This window comes from Dunckerocampus dactyliophorus, chromosome 9 (assembly GCF_027744805.1).
Source record: "Dunckerocampus dactyliophorus isolate RoL2022-P2 chromosome 9, RoL_Ddac_1.1, whole genome shotgun sequence".
Taxonomy (NCBI): domain Eukaryota; kingdom Metazoa; phylum Chordata; class Actinopteri; order Syngnathiformes; family Syngnathidae; genus Dunckerocampus; species Dunckerocampus dactyliophorus.
The window spans coordinates 1,512,433-1,531,773 of record NC_072827.1 but is presented as its reverse complement, the minus strand read 5'-3'; the positions used below and the strand labels follow the sequence as shown (position 1 = coordinate 1,531,773).

The following is a 19,341-nucleotide window of genomic DNA, read 5'->3' as shown; positions in this document are numbered from 1 at the left end:
AACTCTATCCAGCTTGAAGGACCAATGTTGAAAAGGGGGTAGTGGTTCTTGAGTTGGGACACCATGGAAAAATTCCGGTCAGAAAATCATTTTGTCATCTTTATTATGTAGGTGGATGGTCTCTTTAGAAATGTTTGTTAGTCCAGATGAAATAGACTTTCAGACAACAACTAGTGTGATGATATTCAAGGTTCAAGAGTTTTATTGTCATATGCACAGTAAAACAGGTAGTTCAGCTATGCAATGAAATTCTTGTTCTGTTCAATCTCCCAAAAAAAAGAAAGAAAAACACAAGAAAATGAATAAGAACATAAGAAACATAAATAACAATAAATTAAGCAACAACAACAGAAGAGACATTAATGCAAATAAATAAATAATAAAGTGCTATGAGTGTGTGCATGTGTTACGTGCAGCGTGTGTGAGTGCTTCGTTGAGAAGCCTGATGGCCTGTGGGTAAAAGCTGTTTGCCAGCCTTGTGGTCCTGGACTTCAAACACGGTAGGAGTGTGAATAATGAGTGTTGTGGATGTGTGCTGTCCTTGATGAGGTTGTGTGTTCTTCGTAGGACTCTAGTTTTATAAATGTCTTGCAGTGATCACCCGCTGGAGTGCCTTCCTATCACGTGTTGTACAGTTACCGTACAGTTACCGTACCAAACAGTGATGGAGGCGGTAAGGACACTTTCCATAGTGCATCTGTAGAAGCAACTCAGGATTTTGGTAGACATGCCAAATTTCCTCAGTCTTCTCAGGAAGTACAGTCTCCTTTGGGACTTCTTCATAATTTGTTGGGTGTTGTGAGACCAGGTGAGGTCCTCGCTGATGTGTGTGCCAAGGAATTTGAAGGTTTTCACCCTCTCCACCTCAGTCTCATCAATAAACAGGGGTCTATGCGGCTCCTTTTCCCTTGTTCTTGGGTCGATGATCATTGCTTTAGTCTTATCTGTATTGGAGATTGTTATCATGACACCAAGCTATGAGGTCCGCCACCTCTCTTCTGTATGATGTTTCAACACCACCAGTGATCAGGCCGATGACTGTAGTGTCATCCACAAATTTAATGATGCTGGTGGTGTTCTGGGAGGACACGCAATCGTAGGTGAAGAGCGTGTAGAGGAGCGGACTCAGCACACACCCCTGTGGGGTCCCAGTGCTCACAATTCTTGAGCTTGATGTGCGATTGTGGACTGACTGGGGCCTGCCTGTGAGAAAGTTAAACACCCAGTTACAGAGGGAGGGTGACAGGCCAAGTGTGAGGAGCTTATTTGTGAGTTTGTGGGGGCTGACTGTATTAAAAGCAGAGCCAATGTCTATAAATAACATTCTGACATATGTGTTCTGGCCCTATAGGTGAGAAAGGGCTGTGTGGATGGCAGTGTTGACTGCATCATCCGTGGACCGGTTCTGGCGATATGCAAACTGTAAAGGGTCCACAGTGTCCGGGATGCTCTTTTTGATGTGGGTCATGACTATTCTTTCAAAGCACTTCATAACAATAGGAGTGAGTGCTATAGGGCGATAGTCATTCAAGCAGGTCACGTTGCTCTTCTTGGGTACGGGCACTATGGTGGTGGACTTAAAGCAGGTCGGTACAGATGCTTGTGCAAGCGACAGGTTAAATATGTCAGCAAGCACATCAGCTAGCTCTGATGAGCAAACCCGAAGTGCACGTCCTGAGATGTTGTCTGGGCCTGCTGCTTTTCGTGGGTTTGTTTTGATATTGCAGCTTGATGGGGTTTTTTTCAATCCCCAGCCTTAACATTTATTTGGAAAGTAACTCACTTAATGTGTATTTGTCTTAATACACATTTAATCAAATGTGTATTTCAAAGGGTTGAATAATCAAATAATTGGTATTTTTAAATTTTTTATTCGAGCCAAAGTTGGCTGAAAGATTTGAGCAACAAAAATAGAAAAATTATGAATCGGTTTTGTTCTTAAAGCAGTTTTTGGGAGAGGACTTTTTTGTCATTGAACTGAAAGAGTAGTAATTAAAAAATAATAACACTGGAAAAAATAGAATGGTGCTTCACAGTCTATTTTATTACTAATATATAAATATATTTTAACAATCCCCGGCCTCTTAACGAGTTACTTTCCATATAATAATAAATGTTTACTGTGGATTTTTCAAAATGAAAGACAGTGACATCTTCTAATAAAATGGACGTTTAAGTGGTTAAAATATATATTTTGGAATTATATATTTGGTATTTTGATAAGGACTGAAGTTGACTGAAAGATTTGGGGCGGGGGATAGAAAAAAGGTGATATGAATCTGTTTGAGGCTGACGTTGCGGAGATGACGTAACCGCAATGCATTGTGGACTTGGAGGCACCGGCTGCATGCTCGACGCTACAGTACCGTGTGTTTTTGTTGTTTTGTTGTAACAAGTGAAAAACATGGTGCAAACGTGTTGTGTTATCAACTGCCACAATCGTTCACGCGATCGCTTCGGGAATAAAAAGGATGGGGGGAGATTTTTCTCATTTCCGACGTGGAAGCAAAGCCAAGGAGCTGTGATCTGTGAGCTAACAAAGAGACGCCGAATGGCCTGGATAGCAGCCGTGAGACGACCAAACATCACTTTCAACGCCATCACCCGACACATGTTGGTGTGTTCACGGCATTTTCACACTGGTAAGTTTGAATCAAAGCATGTGTTTTGCTCTTTCACACCTAGCATTTAGTAGGCCGCTAGCGTTAGCCAAGCTAGCTGAGGGCACCGAACAAAGTACCGTGTTTTGGGAATAAAACACGTTGTCTGCTGACTTTGAGTGATTTGTAAGCTCAAGAATGAACGAAAGAACCGTGATCAATGTACACAGTTTTAAAAGTAATAAGGGGAGTGTGTGTTTTTCAGGGAGACCTGCTAATGAAATGGATGAAAGCCATCCAGACTGGGCACCCTCATTACATCTCGGACACACGGAGGTGAAAGCTGCAGATAACGAGAGACTACAGATAACATTGCACGAGGAGGAACTTTCTCCAACAAGAGAGGAGAACGAGCGACTACGACAACAACTGGAAGATGTTTGCAAGACTCAAGTTGTGCTACACGTTGAAGGTAGGGCTGGGCAATATGGACCAGAACTCATATCCCAATATATTTATGTTGTATATTGATATATATATATATATATATATATATATATCCCGATATTTTTACACGAAGAGTTTAGTCAAAGTCAACTATGCGTGTAAAGTATTTTCATTAAAATTAAAATATATATCTAGAAAAATAGCTGCTAAATTAAAATTGTCCATTCTCTTTTTGAAATAAATATAAAAAAACTAAAATGTAATCAATATTTTTTTTATAACAAACCTTTGCGTCTGTGTAGGCTCTCAGTCGTACAGGAGTTGTCCATCGAGGAAAAGGCTTCTTGAGACGTCATCTGTACTTCTGTGTAGAAGGTGTCGGACGTTTCGCTCCTCATCCGAAGAGCTTCGTTTGCTGACGAAGCTCTTCGGATGAGGAGCGAAACGTCCGACACCTTCTACACAGAAGTACAGATGACGTCTCAAGAAGCCTTTTCCTCGATAACAAACCTTTAGCAATGCTCAAATCCTCATACCAAAAGAACAAAATATGAAAGAAAGTGCCCCGTTTAAGAGGACATTTTTAAATGTCAGCAGCAACTCAAAAATACTTTGCTTTGACCCCAAATACCAGAAAACTCCCCAACGACAGAAAAAGTAGCTAAATTTGTCGCCAAGAATTTCTGCTCCGACCCACCTCTCTCCTCCTCCTCCTCTATGCACGGAGGGGGGACAGGCAGGAGCCCGGCTCAGAGCGCTGGCACACAGCACAGTGAAGAGTGAGACATCAGTGTCAAGATAGAAGAGAACAGCGCAAATGCAGTCTATATCAATATGAACGATATGTTTGTTTTTTATATCGTGCTTAAAAGAAATATTGATATTTTAAAAATATTGATGTATTGCCCCGCCCTAATTGAAGATGTGTTTAATGTTCACTAAACTTCTGCTGAGAGGTTCCCTGACATGATTTATCAACTTTGCTTAAACACGTTATATATTGTTTGTAATTATGTTCTTCACGTCGCCAGCCATGACCAACTAGCTGTCGCTGTTCAGTCTCATTTCCGGAAGCGACGTCATCGGGGTGACACCTCTCAACTAAAGCAGCGTAAACAAAAGTTTCTCGAGGTAGATCGTCAATATGGTTCTGTATATTTTTCATCAATAGTAGTATTTAGGTAATATTCAGATATGGTTTAATTTGGTCCAGTTTGCTTGAATAAGGTATTGTTCGGTTAAACGTGCATCCAGTGTGTCTCCTTTTGTTGTGGCCCCTGAGCCTGGTTGTAAAATATTGAAGTAACCATCAGTCTTTATTCCACTGTTAAGTAGAATTCTGGCAATTGAGCTTTTACTATTTAAAGAAATTGTTTGTTTTATTTTACAGTGCACAATAAGCTTCCTGTTTGTGTCCTGCAGACATCCAGCAGCTGATTGGTCGCCAAGAAGAATGTCCCTCTCAGCCACCGAGGGGTAGCTCCACTTGGCAGCAGAAGGAGCCGCAGCCTGTTAAAGAGGAAAAGGAGGAGCCAGAGCCTACCCACATTAATGAGAAAGGGGAGGAGCCCCAGCGCCCCGATGTGAAAGAGGATGACGAAGAACTTTCGATCACTCAGGAGGGAGAGCGTCTCCTAGGGCCAGAGGAGGCTGATCTCATCATGTTGCCACTGACTGGTGTCTCTGTGAAGACCGAAGACCATGAAGACAAACCGCCTGAGTCCTCACAGCTTCATCATAGTCCAAGTGAGGAGAAGAGAGAGGCGGAGCCATCAAGCAGCAGCTCACCAGTGCACATGACAACAGGAGCTGATGGAGACCACTGTGGGGACAACCTCCTCGCTCCACTGGCAGATAGTGACGACATAATGTTCCACCCTCCTGACGATGAAGACAGCGACAACATCCAAGAATCTTTGAGCATCGACACAGACTGTGAAGGTCATATGACGACTCACACCGACAACAAACACTCTGAATGCTCTAAAAAGAAGGCAGGTAAAAAACATTTTAACTGCTCAGTTTGTGATAAAAAATGTTCTTGTAAGAGTAATTTTATTCGACACATGAGAACACACACAGGGGAAAGACCTTTTAGCTGCTCACACTGCGGTAAAAGCTTCACTGACAAAGCAAATATGACATCACACATGAGAACACACACAGGAGAAAGACCTTTTAGTTGCTCATACTGCGGTAAAAGCTTCACTCACAAAGCAAATATGACATCACACATGAGAACACACACAGGAGAAAAGCGTTTTAGTTGCTCATACTGCGGTAAAAACTTTACTCACAAAGCAAATATGACATCACACATGAGAACCCACACAGGAGAAAAACGTTTTATTTGCTCAGACTGTGGTAAAAGCTTCACTCAAAAGGCAACCATGGTGTCCCATATGAGAATACACACAGGAGAAAAACCTTTTAGTTGCTCAGACTGCGGTAAAAGCTTCACTCACAAGGCAACTATGGTATCACATATGAGAATACACACAGGAGAAAAACCTTTTATTTGCTCAGAATGTGGTAAAAGCTTCACTCAAAGGGCAAGTATGGTATCACACATGAGAATACACACCATAGAAAAACTTTTTATTTGCTCATACTGTGGCAAAAGCTTCACGCACAAATCGTATATGGTTGTACACATGCGAACACACACATGTGAAAAGCCTTTTACTTGCTCAAACTGTTTTAAAAGTTTCACACAAAAGGTAACTTTGGTATCACACATGAGAACACACACAGGAGAGAAACCTTTTACGTGTTCACACTGTGGTCAAAGATTCACTCACAAAGTAAATATGGTAAAACACACGAGAACACACAGGAAATAAACATTTAATTTGCTCAAATTATGGTGACACATTTCCTCGGAGGTCCTCTTTGAACAGACATATGCAGAATCACTGATGGTCTACTGAAGTTAAGGTCAAGGTCAAATTAATTTACATAGCACATTTCCAACAGTTAACTGGCCAAAGTGCTGTACAGCAGCCAATAAAACACAAACTACACCAAACATACCCAATAATAAAAAGTGTATTTAAAAACAATACAGAAAAAGTAATGACACTAGTAAAACAGTCAAAACAATGCCGAGGTTAACCTGTGTTAAAAGCCAGTCCATAAAAATAATAATGCTCCAGTGTTTGTGCAGATCTAATGTTTAGGCTCAGACTATTCCCAAGTCTTGGACCTGTGACAGAAAAGTCCCTATCACCCCGAGATTTAAGATTAGATCTTGGACGTCATTGCTCTATGGGGAACATAAACAGACTAAGTCAGATAAATATGAAGCCGTTCAGCCGTTGAAAAACCAAGAGAAGAATTTTGAACTGGGTCCTGTAAGTAACAGCTAACCAGTGTAAGGAGGCCAAGACTGGGGTTATGTTCCTGACACCTTGTGCCAGTTAACAGGAGGGCAGCTGCGTTTTCAACCAGCTGGAGACGATGTATAGAGGGCTGGTGCAGACCACAACATGTTTTGAAGACGTCAGCGGGAAGGTAAGGTTTCACCTTAGCTAACTCTCTCAGGTGGAAAAAACAAGATTGGACCACAGCCAAGTTGAAAGGATCCATCCAAAAGCATGCCAAGGTTTTTTACATGTTTGGTAGTATGATGATAATGGGCCCAGTACACTGCCAGCACCATCCAAAAGAGCTGGAATACCAAAAATAAGAATTTCTGCTTTTTGTGATTAAGTTTAAGGAAGTTAAGAGACACTCCTTACTATCATTGATACAGTTCAATAGGGCAGAAAAGGTAATGGTATTTAATGTGACTGTATGCCGTAATCGCTACATGCTGTATCTGATGAAGTCACTTCATGTTCAATAGCTTCCAGATTTTAGTCTGCAAAGTAGCTATTTGATTCCTTTAACTGACTTGAGTTGCTTATGAGTCACTCATTGAAGTGAACCGGGTATGGAGTCACAGAGCGCATGATTTGATTTGATTTGATACAATAAATTGTATGTAATAAATGGGAATAATTCTTTTAAAAATGTCATATGTTTTATTCAGATTCTAATGATGAACAACAAATTAAAGTATATATAAATACTGAAGGTTTTTAGCGTTGCTTGTCATTTTAATGTTTCCCCAAGGTCACATTTCTCTTGTCGAGAAGAATTGTATTGCGTTTTTGGGTAGCAGGTAATTGTTTGCTTTATGCATAATTTTAGCTGTTTGAAAGCTTACCTTATTGGCAAATTTACAAGTCATGTAAAATCTGAGCAAAAATGCAGTATACATTTGCCGTTCTCACATGTGGAAGCTGTTCAAATATATATTTTGGAAAACGAACCCGATGGTCTCTATGATTACCGTAATGACCGATATAGCACTAGAAAGCACAGACTCTTGCTTCAGAAACTATTGGAATAAATTTGATGGTTTAATAGTGATACTAATTTGAAACTAGTATTGCAAATCCTACTGCCGACTGCAGCTTCCATTTAAAGGTTTCAGCAAAACTAATTTGGAAACGTCCGGCATGCTGGATTTAAAGACTTAACAGGCTGGGTATTGTTCGCAGGCCGTTTGCCCAGGTCTGCTGTAGGCTATGTGATGGAAACGCATTCCTTTGTATAAGATAGTAAATTTGTTTGCTCAATTTCTGCCATAATTTTGGTTGCGCAATTACACTTGGAATTCAAATTCTTTATTTTTAAAAAGGGACAGTGTACATTAATCAACATTTCTTTGCAGAAAGTAAATGTACCCCAGTTAGCCGAAAGGCTAATTTTCATCGGCAGTCCCTTTGCCAGATGGTAATAGACCCAACAAAACAAAACAACAAAAAAGACACCATACACAACAGACATAGACAGAAATACAGTCGGCATTACACATCCCCACAGTACAAGTTATATAATAAAATTAATAAACCCAAAATGAAAATGATAATACAAACACTGCCCAGCCAGCCATATTGGCTACCTTACCATTTACATTTAATTTGTTCTCTACCTGACACTGGTAGAATAATGGATAGTACCAGTGATACTGCTAGTGCACACATCTTTGCGATTCAACAAGCCAATGAGTTTAAAAGAGTGATATGATAAAGATTCTCTGTACTGTATTCCATTGATGGGATGCTCTAAATGAGAATAGAGCCTGGCTAAATGTAGTTTTCCTGATTGGGATTGTGTAATCTTTTTTAGTGGCACCTCTGGTGGCCCTGGTAGCAGAGGACTGAAATGTTATGAAACCGGATAGTGGAGGAGGAGCCAAACCACGCAAGATCTTACATACTAGGTAAATGTTTTTGTATTTGATAAGATTTTCCAGCTCAGCAATTTATACTTCTTCAAAATATGGCAGTGGTGGTATCTGAAAGGTTTTTTATCCAGTGTTTTGAGTGCTTGTTTATATACAGTACTGATTCTAGTAGTTTCATTATAGTGGAGTGTGCATTAGACCAACTTATCAGACAGTATGTGATGTGAGAGATAATCATAGAGAAGAAGTTGTTAAAACCCTTGTTACCAGGTGGTGCAAGACCCTTACTTCTTTGTGTGTTGAGCAGGTGCACCTACCTCTCTGACTTCTCCGCTTAAAGGGCTAAAGCCTCCTGTGTTAAAGAGGATGCTTCTAAGTCAGGTTGAAAGAAACTCACCCAGGTTTTCACAGCTCGTGTAGAGGCGGCCCCGCTACATCCAGACCAAGTACAATAGAGTAACCATATTTATATTGCACCCAGCGCTAGACCCTCTACTTTATAGCCGCTTTCCTCCATATTGGTTAGTTGCACTTGGTATGGAGCTGGGATATTTTACTAATCTGTTAGCGATCAGAGGGACCTGTTTATAATGATAAAGGTGTGACCGGAACAACCTAAAAGGAAGTTTCTTATACAAACAGCTTACTCTTATCTCACAAGACGTAAAAACAACCGAACAGGTGAATGAAGGAAATTTAACAGTAAATTTGGCAAGGGCAAAAAGCAGTAAACGAGAAAAATCCTTATCTCAAAGGTGAAACTCGTCACTGCGCAGTTGATGAATCGTCTTTGGGCTCCAGCAAGGCTCTAAGTTGCATCTGAAAAAAGGAGAGAAGGAGCTGCATCTATGTGTGGCTATCTCCGATGTCTCCAGGCACTTCCCCTCCTCACTAAACTGCGCCTTGCTGGTCTAGCTCTAAGTTTGCGAAGTCTGTGTTTCTTCTGACGAGAGAGCAGGTTGCTCTTTTCGTTTGCAGAACAAAGTCACAGTTTTTAGTCAATCTATAGATGCGCTACACGTATCCCAGGGACTCACAAGGAGAAAAAAAGCCCAAAATAATCTTGGGTGCGGTTTTTCTACCTTTTCACCCATTGGCGTCATAGCCCCAACCTTCTCCTCCCTTCCTAAAACTTATTAACATATTCCATCCTTCTCGAAACATTGGGAAATTACATGTCTTTATCTTTTGGACTTGCCTAAACCCCTGCCCGCAGTGGAGTTACATGTCTGAACCAGACAGTTCTCAAGCAGGCCGCAAACGGTTCATATCAACACTTCCCTTTTTTGGGTGACTTGTCTGTATGTGTGTGTGTGTGTGTGTGTGTGTGTCACAGTGTCCCTAACAATGCGTTCACGCTGAACTCAATGAAGGTTCAACTAACTTGTGTTCAAAATGTAGTTTCCTCATAATGGTTGCACATTAAGCAAGCATAAAAGAAGTTAATGTTTCCCTCCAGTGAGCATAGTCATCATCCCATAACCATTGCTTATACATATACTGTATGTACATATTACTACATACACATCCTCCTTTCACAAGGCGAGGTCGACTTAATAATATCAAATTGCACAGCCATTAGCACAATCGTATTATCGAGTGTTCCTCCTTTATCTCATGCAACCCTCCTAGGTCTGCCCATATTTACCATACATGTCTGTTTTATATTTAACATACATTGACAATGGTATTTTTATGGTGTCATAATCAACAGGTCTACATGTTGTATATATATATAGTTGTATATGTTGTATATATATCGTACAAATAGTTACCCTTAACTCTTGTCCTCGCCAGTTACCCCTGGCTGGGACCCTAGGCAGGTGCGCGATCATTCCGGGTCAGAATGAACCTGAGAGCGATGATGATAAAGTGGTTGCTCCACGCTTCCCAAGTCACTTGCACAACCTCATCACCGGATGCCTTTTAAGGTCATGCCCAGGACCCAGTCTTTCCTAAAAAAAAGTCCCTTGTTACTGTAGGATTCTTGACAAAGTATATCTTGGCTGCTTCAATTGATAGAGAGTCTCTGATAAATCTAAAAATTTGACGTACTAAACTTTACCTTATTGCAGACTTTCTTTATGTGATTTTAGAAGCTGAGATTGGAGTCAATGATTTTGGGGAATGATTTTCTCCCCAAAATATTTTTTTAATAGACAATCTTAAAATCCAAATGTGTTAATTGGTCAATGAAACGCGGGGGTGAATTGTACGACCCTGTGAGGATTTTAGAGGACACAAAAGTTCTCTCTGAAGAACATGCTTTAAAAACAACAGATTAAATGTCCCCAAAATTACAAAAAGCATAATTAGATTGTGTAATGACTGTGCTGTTCAAAGTTATGGTTACAATGGGACTTTATTGTCCTCCTCCAAGGGTAGTAAGTTCTGACACGGCAAAAGAAATCAATAACAAAACATCAAAATCAATTTTACTACTAACATGATGATATTGAAGCTTATTTTTTGTATTTTTTTTAAATCCCCAGCCTTTTAACATTTGTGATTTGGAAAGTAGCTCGCTTAATGTGTATTTTTCTTAATAAAAAGTGACACTATTTTAGCAAATCGGTATTTAAAAGGGTTGAATAATCAAATACATTAGGTCCCCAACTTACGAACACCCGACTTGCGAACATTTGGAGATACGAACGCAAGCTGACTGGTCTATATTTTCATGTATTTTGCCTTGTAGTAACTCCATATTTATACTGCTACGTGCTTGACCAGTAGAGGGCACTGTGACACTGCTAATGGGACCAACGGGTAGAGGAAGAAGGTGGGGAGAGAGTGTAAAGGAGAAACGGAAAGCTAAATTGTACAGTAGCTGTATGACACAACCCGGACAGAGCGTGTGATTAAAGTTTATGAAGAGTTAATAGGCCTGCTTAATTCTACACCACCCACAGAGCACTACCTCTTTTAGAAGAGTCTAACCACCACCATTTGTTCTTTTTTTCAATAACTCCTCCTCCTCCTCCACAACGACGTATGCTCGACCACTCCTCTTCAAAGGTAAATAACATTTATCATTACGTATTATTATATCACTTTTATTATTGTTTTTCATTAATTATCCTGGTTTAATATTACTACTGCATCCAAACTCATATTTCCATACATACACATATACTGTATATGTATACACGTACATGTAGTACCTATATCATTGCTAATATTACCTTTTGTTGGACTTACGAACAAATCGACTGCTTCGTTAGTTGGGGACCTAATGCATTTGGTATTTTTTAATCGGACACAAAGTTGACCAAAAGATTTGAGCAATAAACGTTGAAAAATTATTAATCTGTTTTGTTTTTATAGCAGTTTTTGGGAGAGGACTTTTTTGTCACTGAACTGAAAGGGTAGTAATTTTTTTTTTTTAAATGGACACTGAAAAAAATGGAACAGTGCTTCACAGTCTATTTTATTACTAATATATAAATATATTCTAACCATCTCCGGCCTCTAAACATTTATTATATGGAAAATAATAATAATTTTTCAAAATGAAAGGAAGTGACATCTTCTAATAAAATGAACATTTAAATGGTTAAAATATATATTTTGGAATTATATATTTGGAGGAGAGGCGATATAGAAAAGGGATCAATGGTATTTTGATTGTGACTGAAGTTGATTGAAAGATTTGGGGGGATGGAAAAAAAATTATATTCATGTTTTGTTTGTTGTTTTTTTTCATTCAACTTTATGAATGCCTTAGAATTTGCAACAACATAGGGTCAAGACATGGGCATTAACAAATAACAGTTGGATAACAACAACACACAATAAGTCATAGAAAGCTAGAAATTAAGGAAATAAAAATGTAACAGAAAAGTGATACATAAATACATTTTTTTTTTAAGAAAAAAAGGAGATAATAGTAGTAATTAAAGTAAGATACACCAGGGAACATGAGCAATGAAAATTAAACTGAATGAAGGATATTGAAGTGGGAGCACAGATTTATAGTCTTGATAGCTTTCTTGTTATTCGAGGAAAAGGCTTCTTGAGACGTCATCTGTACTTCTGTGAAGAAGGTGTCGGACGTTTCGCTCCTCATCCGAAGAGCTTCGTCAGCGAACTAATAAGTGCTGGTAGCTTAGGCCTTAAATACAGTAAGAGTGGGCGGAATTGGTGTGCCAACACCCTCCTCCTATTGGTTCCTTACACTAAGCCTGGGCGGAGTAGTGGTCTAATCCTCTCCTGTTATTAGCACCTCCGATAAAAGGGAAGCGTCGCTCCCTGAATTGGGTATGAACGACTCTGATACTGGCTCGTTAGCATCTATTGTTCTGGCTCGGCCCTGGCTCCACCTCATTTGCAAGACTAAGAGCTGTGGGTTTTGGTCTCAATAACCTGCTGAACACAGGGTCCAAATTAAACCTCAAACCACCATTCCGATTCAATGATGGGTTCTGTTGTTTGACAAACCACACCAATTCCGCCCACTCTTACTGTATTTAAGGCCTAAGCTACCAGCACTTGTTAGTTCGCTGATGAAGCTCTTCGGATGAGGAGCGAAACGTCCGACACCTTCTTCACAGAAGTACAGATGACGTCTCAAGAAGCCTTTCCCTCGATGGACAACTCCTGTACGACTGAGAGCCTACACAGACGCTTTCTTGTTATTAGCAGAGGATATCAATTTGAGGTACAGCTTCAGTTCTTTCATGAAAACATAAAAAAGTGGTTTCACTTTGGCAAATGTACATTTGTGGATGTAGAATTTTGCAAGAATTAAAATGAGATTAATTAAAAAATAGTCTTTGTCAGCTGGAACATCATTTTTCCGACAATGGCTTCATGCGGTCAGCAGGGACGCGCATTCCACGTAGTTTAGAGTTCAGTGGCCGGGCAGAGGAAGTTCTGGTGATTGGCGTGACGGCGGTGCCGAAGGCTCCGGATGTGACGTAACCGCACTGCATTGTAGGCTTGGAGGGAAACAGGAAGGTTTGTTGATGCCGGATGCAAGCTCGACGCTGCCCTTGTGTGTTTTTGTTGTTTTGTTGTAACAAGTGAAAAACATGGCGCAAACGTGTTGTGTTATCAACTGCCACAATCGTTCACGCGATCGCTTCGGGAATAAAAAGGATGGGGGGAGATTTTTCTCATTTCCGACGTGGAAGCAAAGCCAAGGAGCTGTGATCTGTGAGCTAACAAAGAGACGCCGAATGGCCTGGATAGCAGCCGTGAGACGACCAAACATCACTTTCAACGCCATCACCCGACACATGTTGGTGTGTTCACGGCATTTTCACACTGGTAAGTTTGAATCAAAGCATGTGTTTTGCTCTTTCACACCTAGCATTTAGTAGGCCGCTAGCGTTAGCCAAGCTAGCTGAGGGCACCGAACAAAGTACCGTGTTTTGGGAATAAAACACGTTGTCTGCTGACTTTGAGTGATTTGTAAGCTCAAGAACGAACGAAAGAACCGTGATCAATGTACACAGTTTTAAAAGTAATAAGGGGAGTGTGTGTTTTTCAGGGAGACCTGCTAATGAAATGGATGAAAGCCATCCAGACTGGGCACCCTCATTACATCTCGGACACACGGAGGTGAAAGCTGCAGATAACGAGAGACTACAGATAACATTGCACGAGGAGGAACTTTCTCCAACAAGAGAGGAGAACGAGCGACTACGACAACAACTGGAAGATGTTTGCAAGACTCAAGTTGTGCTGTACGTTGAAGGTATGTTTCATGTTCACTAGCCTTCTACTTGAAGGAAAACGGCACTTTAAAAAAAAATGTAGATACACAATCCATATGTGAAACATGAGCACACGTCTTTCTCTTTTCTGTGCGTTATAAAGAGAGAAGAGTTAGCATGAGGGAGCTAACAATACATGTCATGGGACACACCCATTTTGACAAAGCCCTCTAAAAAGGGGAGTCATAACACCGCATGACTTGGTGGCGTAATTTTGTGGAGCTTGGTAAGCCATGCCGACAGAAATGGAGTGTTTGTGCTCAACTGAGTGGCACACAGTGTTACCATGGATGGAAAGGCTTCATGTGTGTGGCGAGGAGGACATTGCTCTAAGAGAATGAAGAATTTTTAGCGCCAACAAACCCTGCAGAGATAGAAATTTTTTTCCACCTACCCGAAATAAACTGGAAAAGTCGCTCCAGACCACCTGGACCAGATGGACAACTAACTGTCCTTGGAGTAAGTCACCAGGATATTGATTGTGATACATGGAGCACATGATATCACAACACAGTCCATCTAGCCGCGTATTAATAAAACATGAAATGTGGGCCCATACTTGACAGATAATTTGGTTTTCTATTCGTAGTTGTTCAAATAATTGTTCTTGTTTCCTGCTCAGTACAGATTGGTGTCCTGCATTGCTATATGCTGGTCAGTTATGTAAGTAGAACATTGTTGGCTTTTTTAAAAGTTTTTTTAGGGCTTCATAGTTGAAATAGGTGTGTCACATTATGTGCATTGATAGCTCCCACACGGTAGCCTATCACAGCTGACTTTGAGCGAGAGGCGGGGTACACCCTGGACTGGTGTCCAGCCAATGGCAGGGCACATATAGACAAACACTCACATTCATACCTATGGACCATTTAGGGTCTCCAATGAAGCTAACATGCATGGTTTTGGAATGTGCAGGGTACCTGGAGAAAACCCACACATACACGGGCAGAACAGTACACCAAATATTTCATTTTTTCAACAAAAATAAAAATTGATTACAATGTACACTCCTGTGTAATTTAATGACAGGACCTTCATTTTTCATGTCCAGTAACTGGTCAAATCAAGTTTGTTGCTGTCTAACAAGCAAAAGTAAAATATTGAAACAACTATCACTTTTTATTCCACTGTTTAATTTTTATTTAAGGTGGAATTCTGGCAATTGAGCTTTTACTATTTAAAAAAACTTTTAACAGTGCACAATAAGCTTCCACAATAATTGCTATTTGTGTCCTGCAGACACCCAGCAGCTGATAGGTTGCCAAGAACAATGTCCCCCCCAGCCACAGGGGGGGAGCTTCACTTGGGCGCAGGGAGAGCCAACGCCTGTTAAAGACGAGGAGCCACAGCCTCCTCACATTAAAGAGGAAGAAGGGGAGCCAGAACCCACAAACATTAAAGAGGAAGAGGAGGAACCACAGCCCCCCTATGTTAAAGAGGAAGAGGAAGAACTGTCGATCACTCAGGAGGGAGAGTCTGATCTCGTACCTGAGTCCTGTCAGCTTCATCATAGTCCAAGTGAGGAGACGAGAGAGGCGGAGCCTTCAAGCAGCAGCTCAACACAACACATGACAACAGAAGCTGATGGAGACCACTGTGGAGGATCACAAGCAGACAACCTCTTAGCTCCACTGTCAGACAGCGTCAACGCAACGTCTCACTTTCCTGGAGATGATTACAGGGACTACAACCAAGAATCTTTGAGCAGCGATACAGACTGTGAAGATGATATGACGACTCACACTGACGACAAACACTCTGAATGCTCTAAAAAGAAGCCAGGTAAAAAACCTTTTAACTGCTCGGTTTGTGTTAAAGGGTTTTCTTGTAGGAGTTATTTGACTCGACACATGAGAACGCACACAGGAGAAAAACCTTTTAGTTGCTCAGACTGCGGTAAAAGCTTCACTCAAAAGGCGCATATGGTATCACACATGAAAGCGCACACAGGAGAAAAACTTTTTAGTTGCTCAGACTGTGGTAAAAGCTTCACTCGAAAGGCACATGTGATGTCACATGTGAAAACACACACAGGAGAAAAACTTTTTATTTGCTCAGACTGTGGTAAGCGCTTTACTCGAAAGGCACATATGAGATCACATATGAAAACTCACACAGGAGAAAAACCCTTTAGTTGCTCAGACTGTGGTAAACGCTTCACTCACAAAGTAAATATGGTATCACACATGAGAACGCACACGGGAGAAAAACCTTTTAGTTGTTCAGACTGTGGCCAAAGCTTCAGTCACAAAGTTAGTATGATAAAGCACATGGCAACACACACAGGAAAAAAAACTGTTTCGTTGCTCACATTGTGGTAAAAGCTGCACTCACAAAGTCGGTGGTAAAACACATGGGAACACACATGACAGAAACATTATACACTGTGTTCCAAATTGTGCACCAGTTTTCATCTCTTTCTTCCTACTACTACTTATCCAGCCTCATTTTTTGTCCGCTAACTTCTCAATTTCTTAACCAATTCAAACAAATCCAACATCAAAATGTTCAGCTCACGCCAGACAAGTATGCTATCAATTTAGACTTTTCGAAATATTCCCACATTTAGTGTAATTCCATATTTTCTGTGAAAATTGTCCCATTAAAAAAGGATTGGGCAGTTTAAATGGCGCCCTCAGATGGTGGAAAAATCATTTGACATTTTCCACTACTAGCTGTTTCATTGATAGCTTTAATTTGTGATTGCAACCATCCTACTTAAAGCCAGCACTTGATTAACAATGACAGTACATTGTTGTACCAGTCCACAGCGTACCCCACCTTTTGTTTCAGTTTTGCTTCAGCTCACTTGGGACAAGGTTGCTACCAATTCCGACTTTTCTAAATATTAACATTTTGTGTAACTTTATATTTTGGCCAATGTAAATGCCCAGTCATTCTGGTGTTCCACATTTTCCATGGCTTGGTTAGCTTCCCCACCCAACAGCTGCTGGCTCAGTTCCCTGGTCGGCATTCATCATGTTGTATGAAATTATATTACATCAGATGGAAGTCATTTCTACAGCATTTCGGTACAGCTTCAGCTTAGATTCCAAACTATTCTGACATTCATTCAACGTTTCAGCACATTTCCACAGCATTTCAGTCCAGCTTCAGCTTCCAAACCGCTGTTATATTCATTCTACATTTCGATTTCCGTACCTTTTCAAAGCATTTCAGTTTCGCTTCAGCTTCAGGATTCACACGCATTGTCTCCTGACATTGCATCATCTAGTTAAGCAAATGATGTTTTTCTTTGATTTTTACTAAATAGTCAATATAAATTACAGTCATCACGCTTTAGAGTACAATTTGAATGTTGGACAAACCTCCCAATGACAACGTTATTTTTTTTCAAAAACAAAAACTTAAAATGCACTGTTCCACATTGTTATGCACAAAAGTGTTTCAAATCATTTCGCTGGTTGTTAAGAATCGAAAATGGTCATTTGCTGAATTTGCAGCATAAGGAGGTCATATTTACTGAAAGCAAACACTATTTCAACCGCTAACATTTTAAGAGCCCAAGTTACACATTAACATAAGATAACGTCTTTGTTGTAACGTCACAATTCTGACACTTTTTGGAGCGTTTCTGCTTGAATTTCTTTGCACGATGTCAGAATAGCCTCCCACAGCTGCTGTTTTGTTGTCATCTGCCGCCCACCCTCATAGATTTTTTGCTTTACAAAGCTCCATAGGTTCTCAGTTGGGTTGAGATCAGGGGGAAGAAGGGGGCTAAACCATGACATTCTCTCCTTTTACGTCCATAAAAGCCAATCACAGAGAGGTATTCCTTGCATCATGAGATGGTGCATTGTCATGCGTGAAGGTCATTTTGCTACAAAAGGTATGGTTCTTCATATTGTACCATGGAAGAAAGTGGTCAGTCAGAAACTCTACATACTTTGCTGAGGTCATTTTCACACCTTCAATGACCATAAAGGGCCTACCAGCCTTCTCCCAATGATTCTGATCCAAAACATGACTCTGCCAACCTTGCTGACATCACAGCCTTGTTGAGATACGCTAGCCGTACTCTACTTCATCTATCCGGACCACCCAAGGTTGCACGGCCCTCATCAGTAAACAGGATTGTTTGAAATTTAGTCTTCATGTATTTGCTGGCCAACTGCAACCGTTTCTGCTTGTGAGTATTGGTTAGCGGTGGCCAAACAGTAGGTTTATATGAATGACTGCAAGCCTACGGAGGATCCTACACCTGGAGGTTCATGGGACTTCAGAGGCAGCAGCAGCTACAAATACCTGTTTGCTGCTTTGTAAAGGGCCTTTTAGCAGATTCAATAATGATTCGAAACCTTTCTCATGATGCCTTTATCAGCACAATCCCTGTGGCCATCTGAATCAGCCACAGATTTCTTCACCGTCTGAAAGTTTTTGTGCATTATTGAATGTTTTCATGCCTTGTCCAAGGCATTGCAGTAGTTGACGCTTTTTTGTCAGCAGAGAGATAGATCCTTTTTCTTTCACATATTGCTTGAAGTCTGTGGCATGCTTAAAATGTGGAACATCAATTTAAGTAGTTTTATTTTACTTGGGCTCACCTGGGAAACTAATGATGACAGTTATCCATGATTGATATCAGTAACCAACGAGCTCCCCACAATGCCATCCATGAATTTCATTGAAAAACAAAAAAATGTATGTTTATGATAATTATGCCATTTGCATAATTATTTGGAACACAGTGTAGTTGCTCGATTTATGGTGACACATTTCCTCTGCTGAAATACCATAGTCACATGCAGAGTCACTGATGTCTGTGGTTAGAGGTATTTTATTTATTATTCATTTTATTTATTTTTATTTTATTTGACTGTATACCGTAATCACTAAATGCTGTAAGTAGGCCTGTCACGATTATAAATTAATTAATCACACGACAAATAAAAATGAAGTTGATTTGCCTGCCTCTATATATTGGCATGTGCATGTGCATGTGTGTTTGTTTTCCTTTTGTCTCTCTGCCAAATGGGCAGGATGACAGGAGGGTTCACTCAGTGCATCTGTCTCAACCTGGGCGCGTTGGTTCTATAGCGGAACAATCTATTTCATGACTAATATATATATATATTAATAATCTCCAGCCCCCTAACATTTATTATACGGAAAATAACTTGTTTTATGTGGATTTTACAAAAATAAAGACAGCGGTGTCTGTTTCTAGTAATGTGTGTCATGGTGATTGTGTCTGTCTTCTAATAAAATGGACATTTAAATGGTTAAAAAATATATATATATTTGATTTACATATTTGGTATTTTGATTAGGGCTGAAGTTGATTTTGGGGGGGAAAGCTGGAAAAGTATGAATGACG

The 19,341-nt window shown here is 40.3% G+C and overlaps 1 protein-coding gene across 6 annotated transcripts; it reads left to right on the top strand.

The window, feature by feature from the left end:
* Positions 1-2,285: 2,285 nt before the first annotated feature.
* LOC129188056 (zinc finger protein OZF-like) lies at positions 2,286-19,162 on the top strand. 6 transcript variants are annotated; one of them, XM_054788050.1, is made up of 5 exons: positions 2,291-2,642; positions 2,866-3,072; positions 4,470-5,045; positions 8,226-8,319; positions 13,778-13,906. In XM_054788050.1, the coding sequence occupies exons 1-4, from the start codon at positions 2,405-2,407 to the stop codon at positions 8,258-8,260; spliced, it is 1,056 nt and encodes a 351-aa protein (XP_054644025.1). In that variant the 5' UTR covers positions 2,291-2,404; the 3' UTR covers positions 8,261-8,319; positions 13,778-13,906. The 6 variants fall into 6 exon arrangements, with proteins under 6 accessions (XP_054644020.1, XP_054644025.1, XP_054644024.1 ...); XM_054788049.1 differs by lacking the exon at positions 13,778-13,906 and adding an exon at positions 11,302-11,551; XM_054788045.1 differs by lacking the exons at positions 8,226-8,319; positions 13,778-13,906 and having other exon boundaries at positions 2,286-2,642; positions 4,470-7,105.
* Positions 19,163-19,341: the final 179 nt, after the last annotated feature.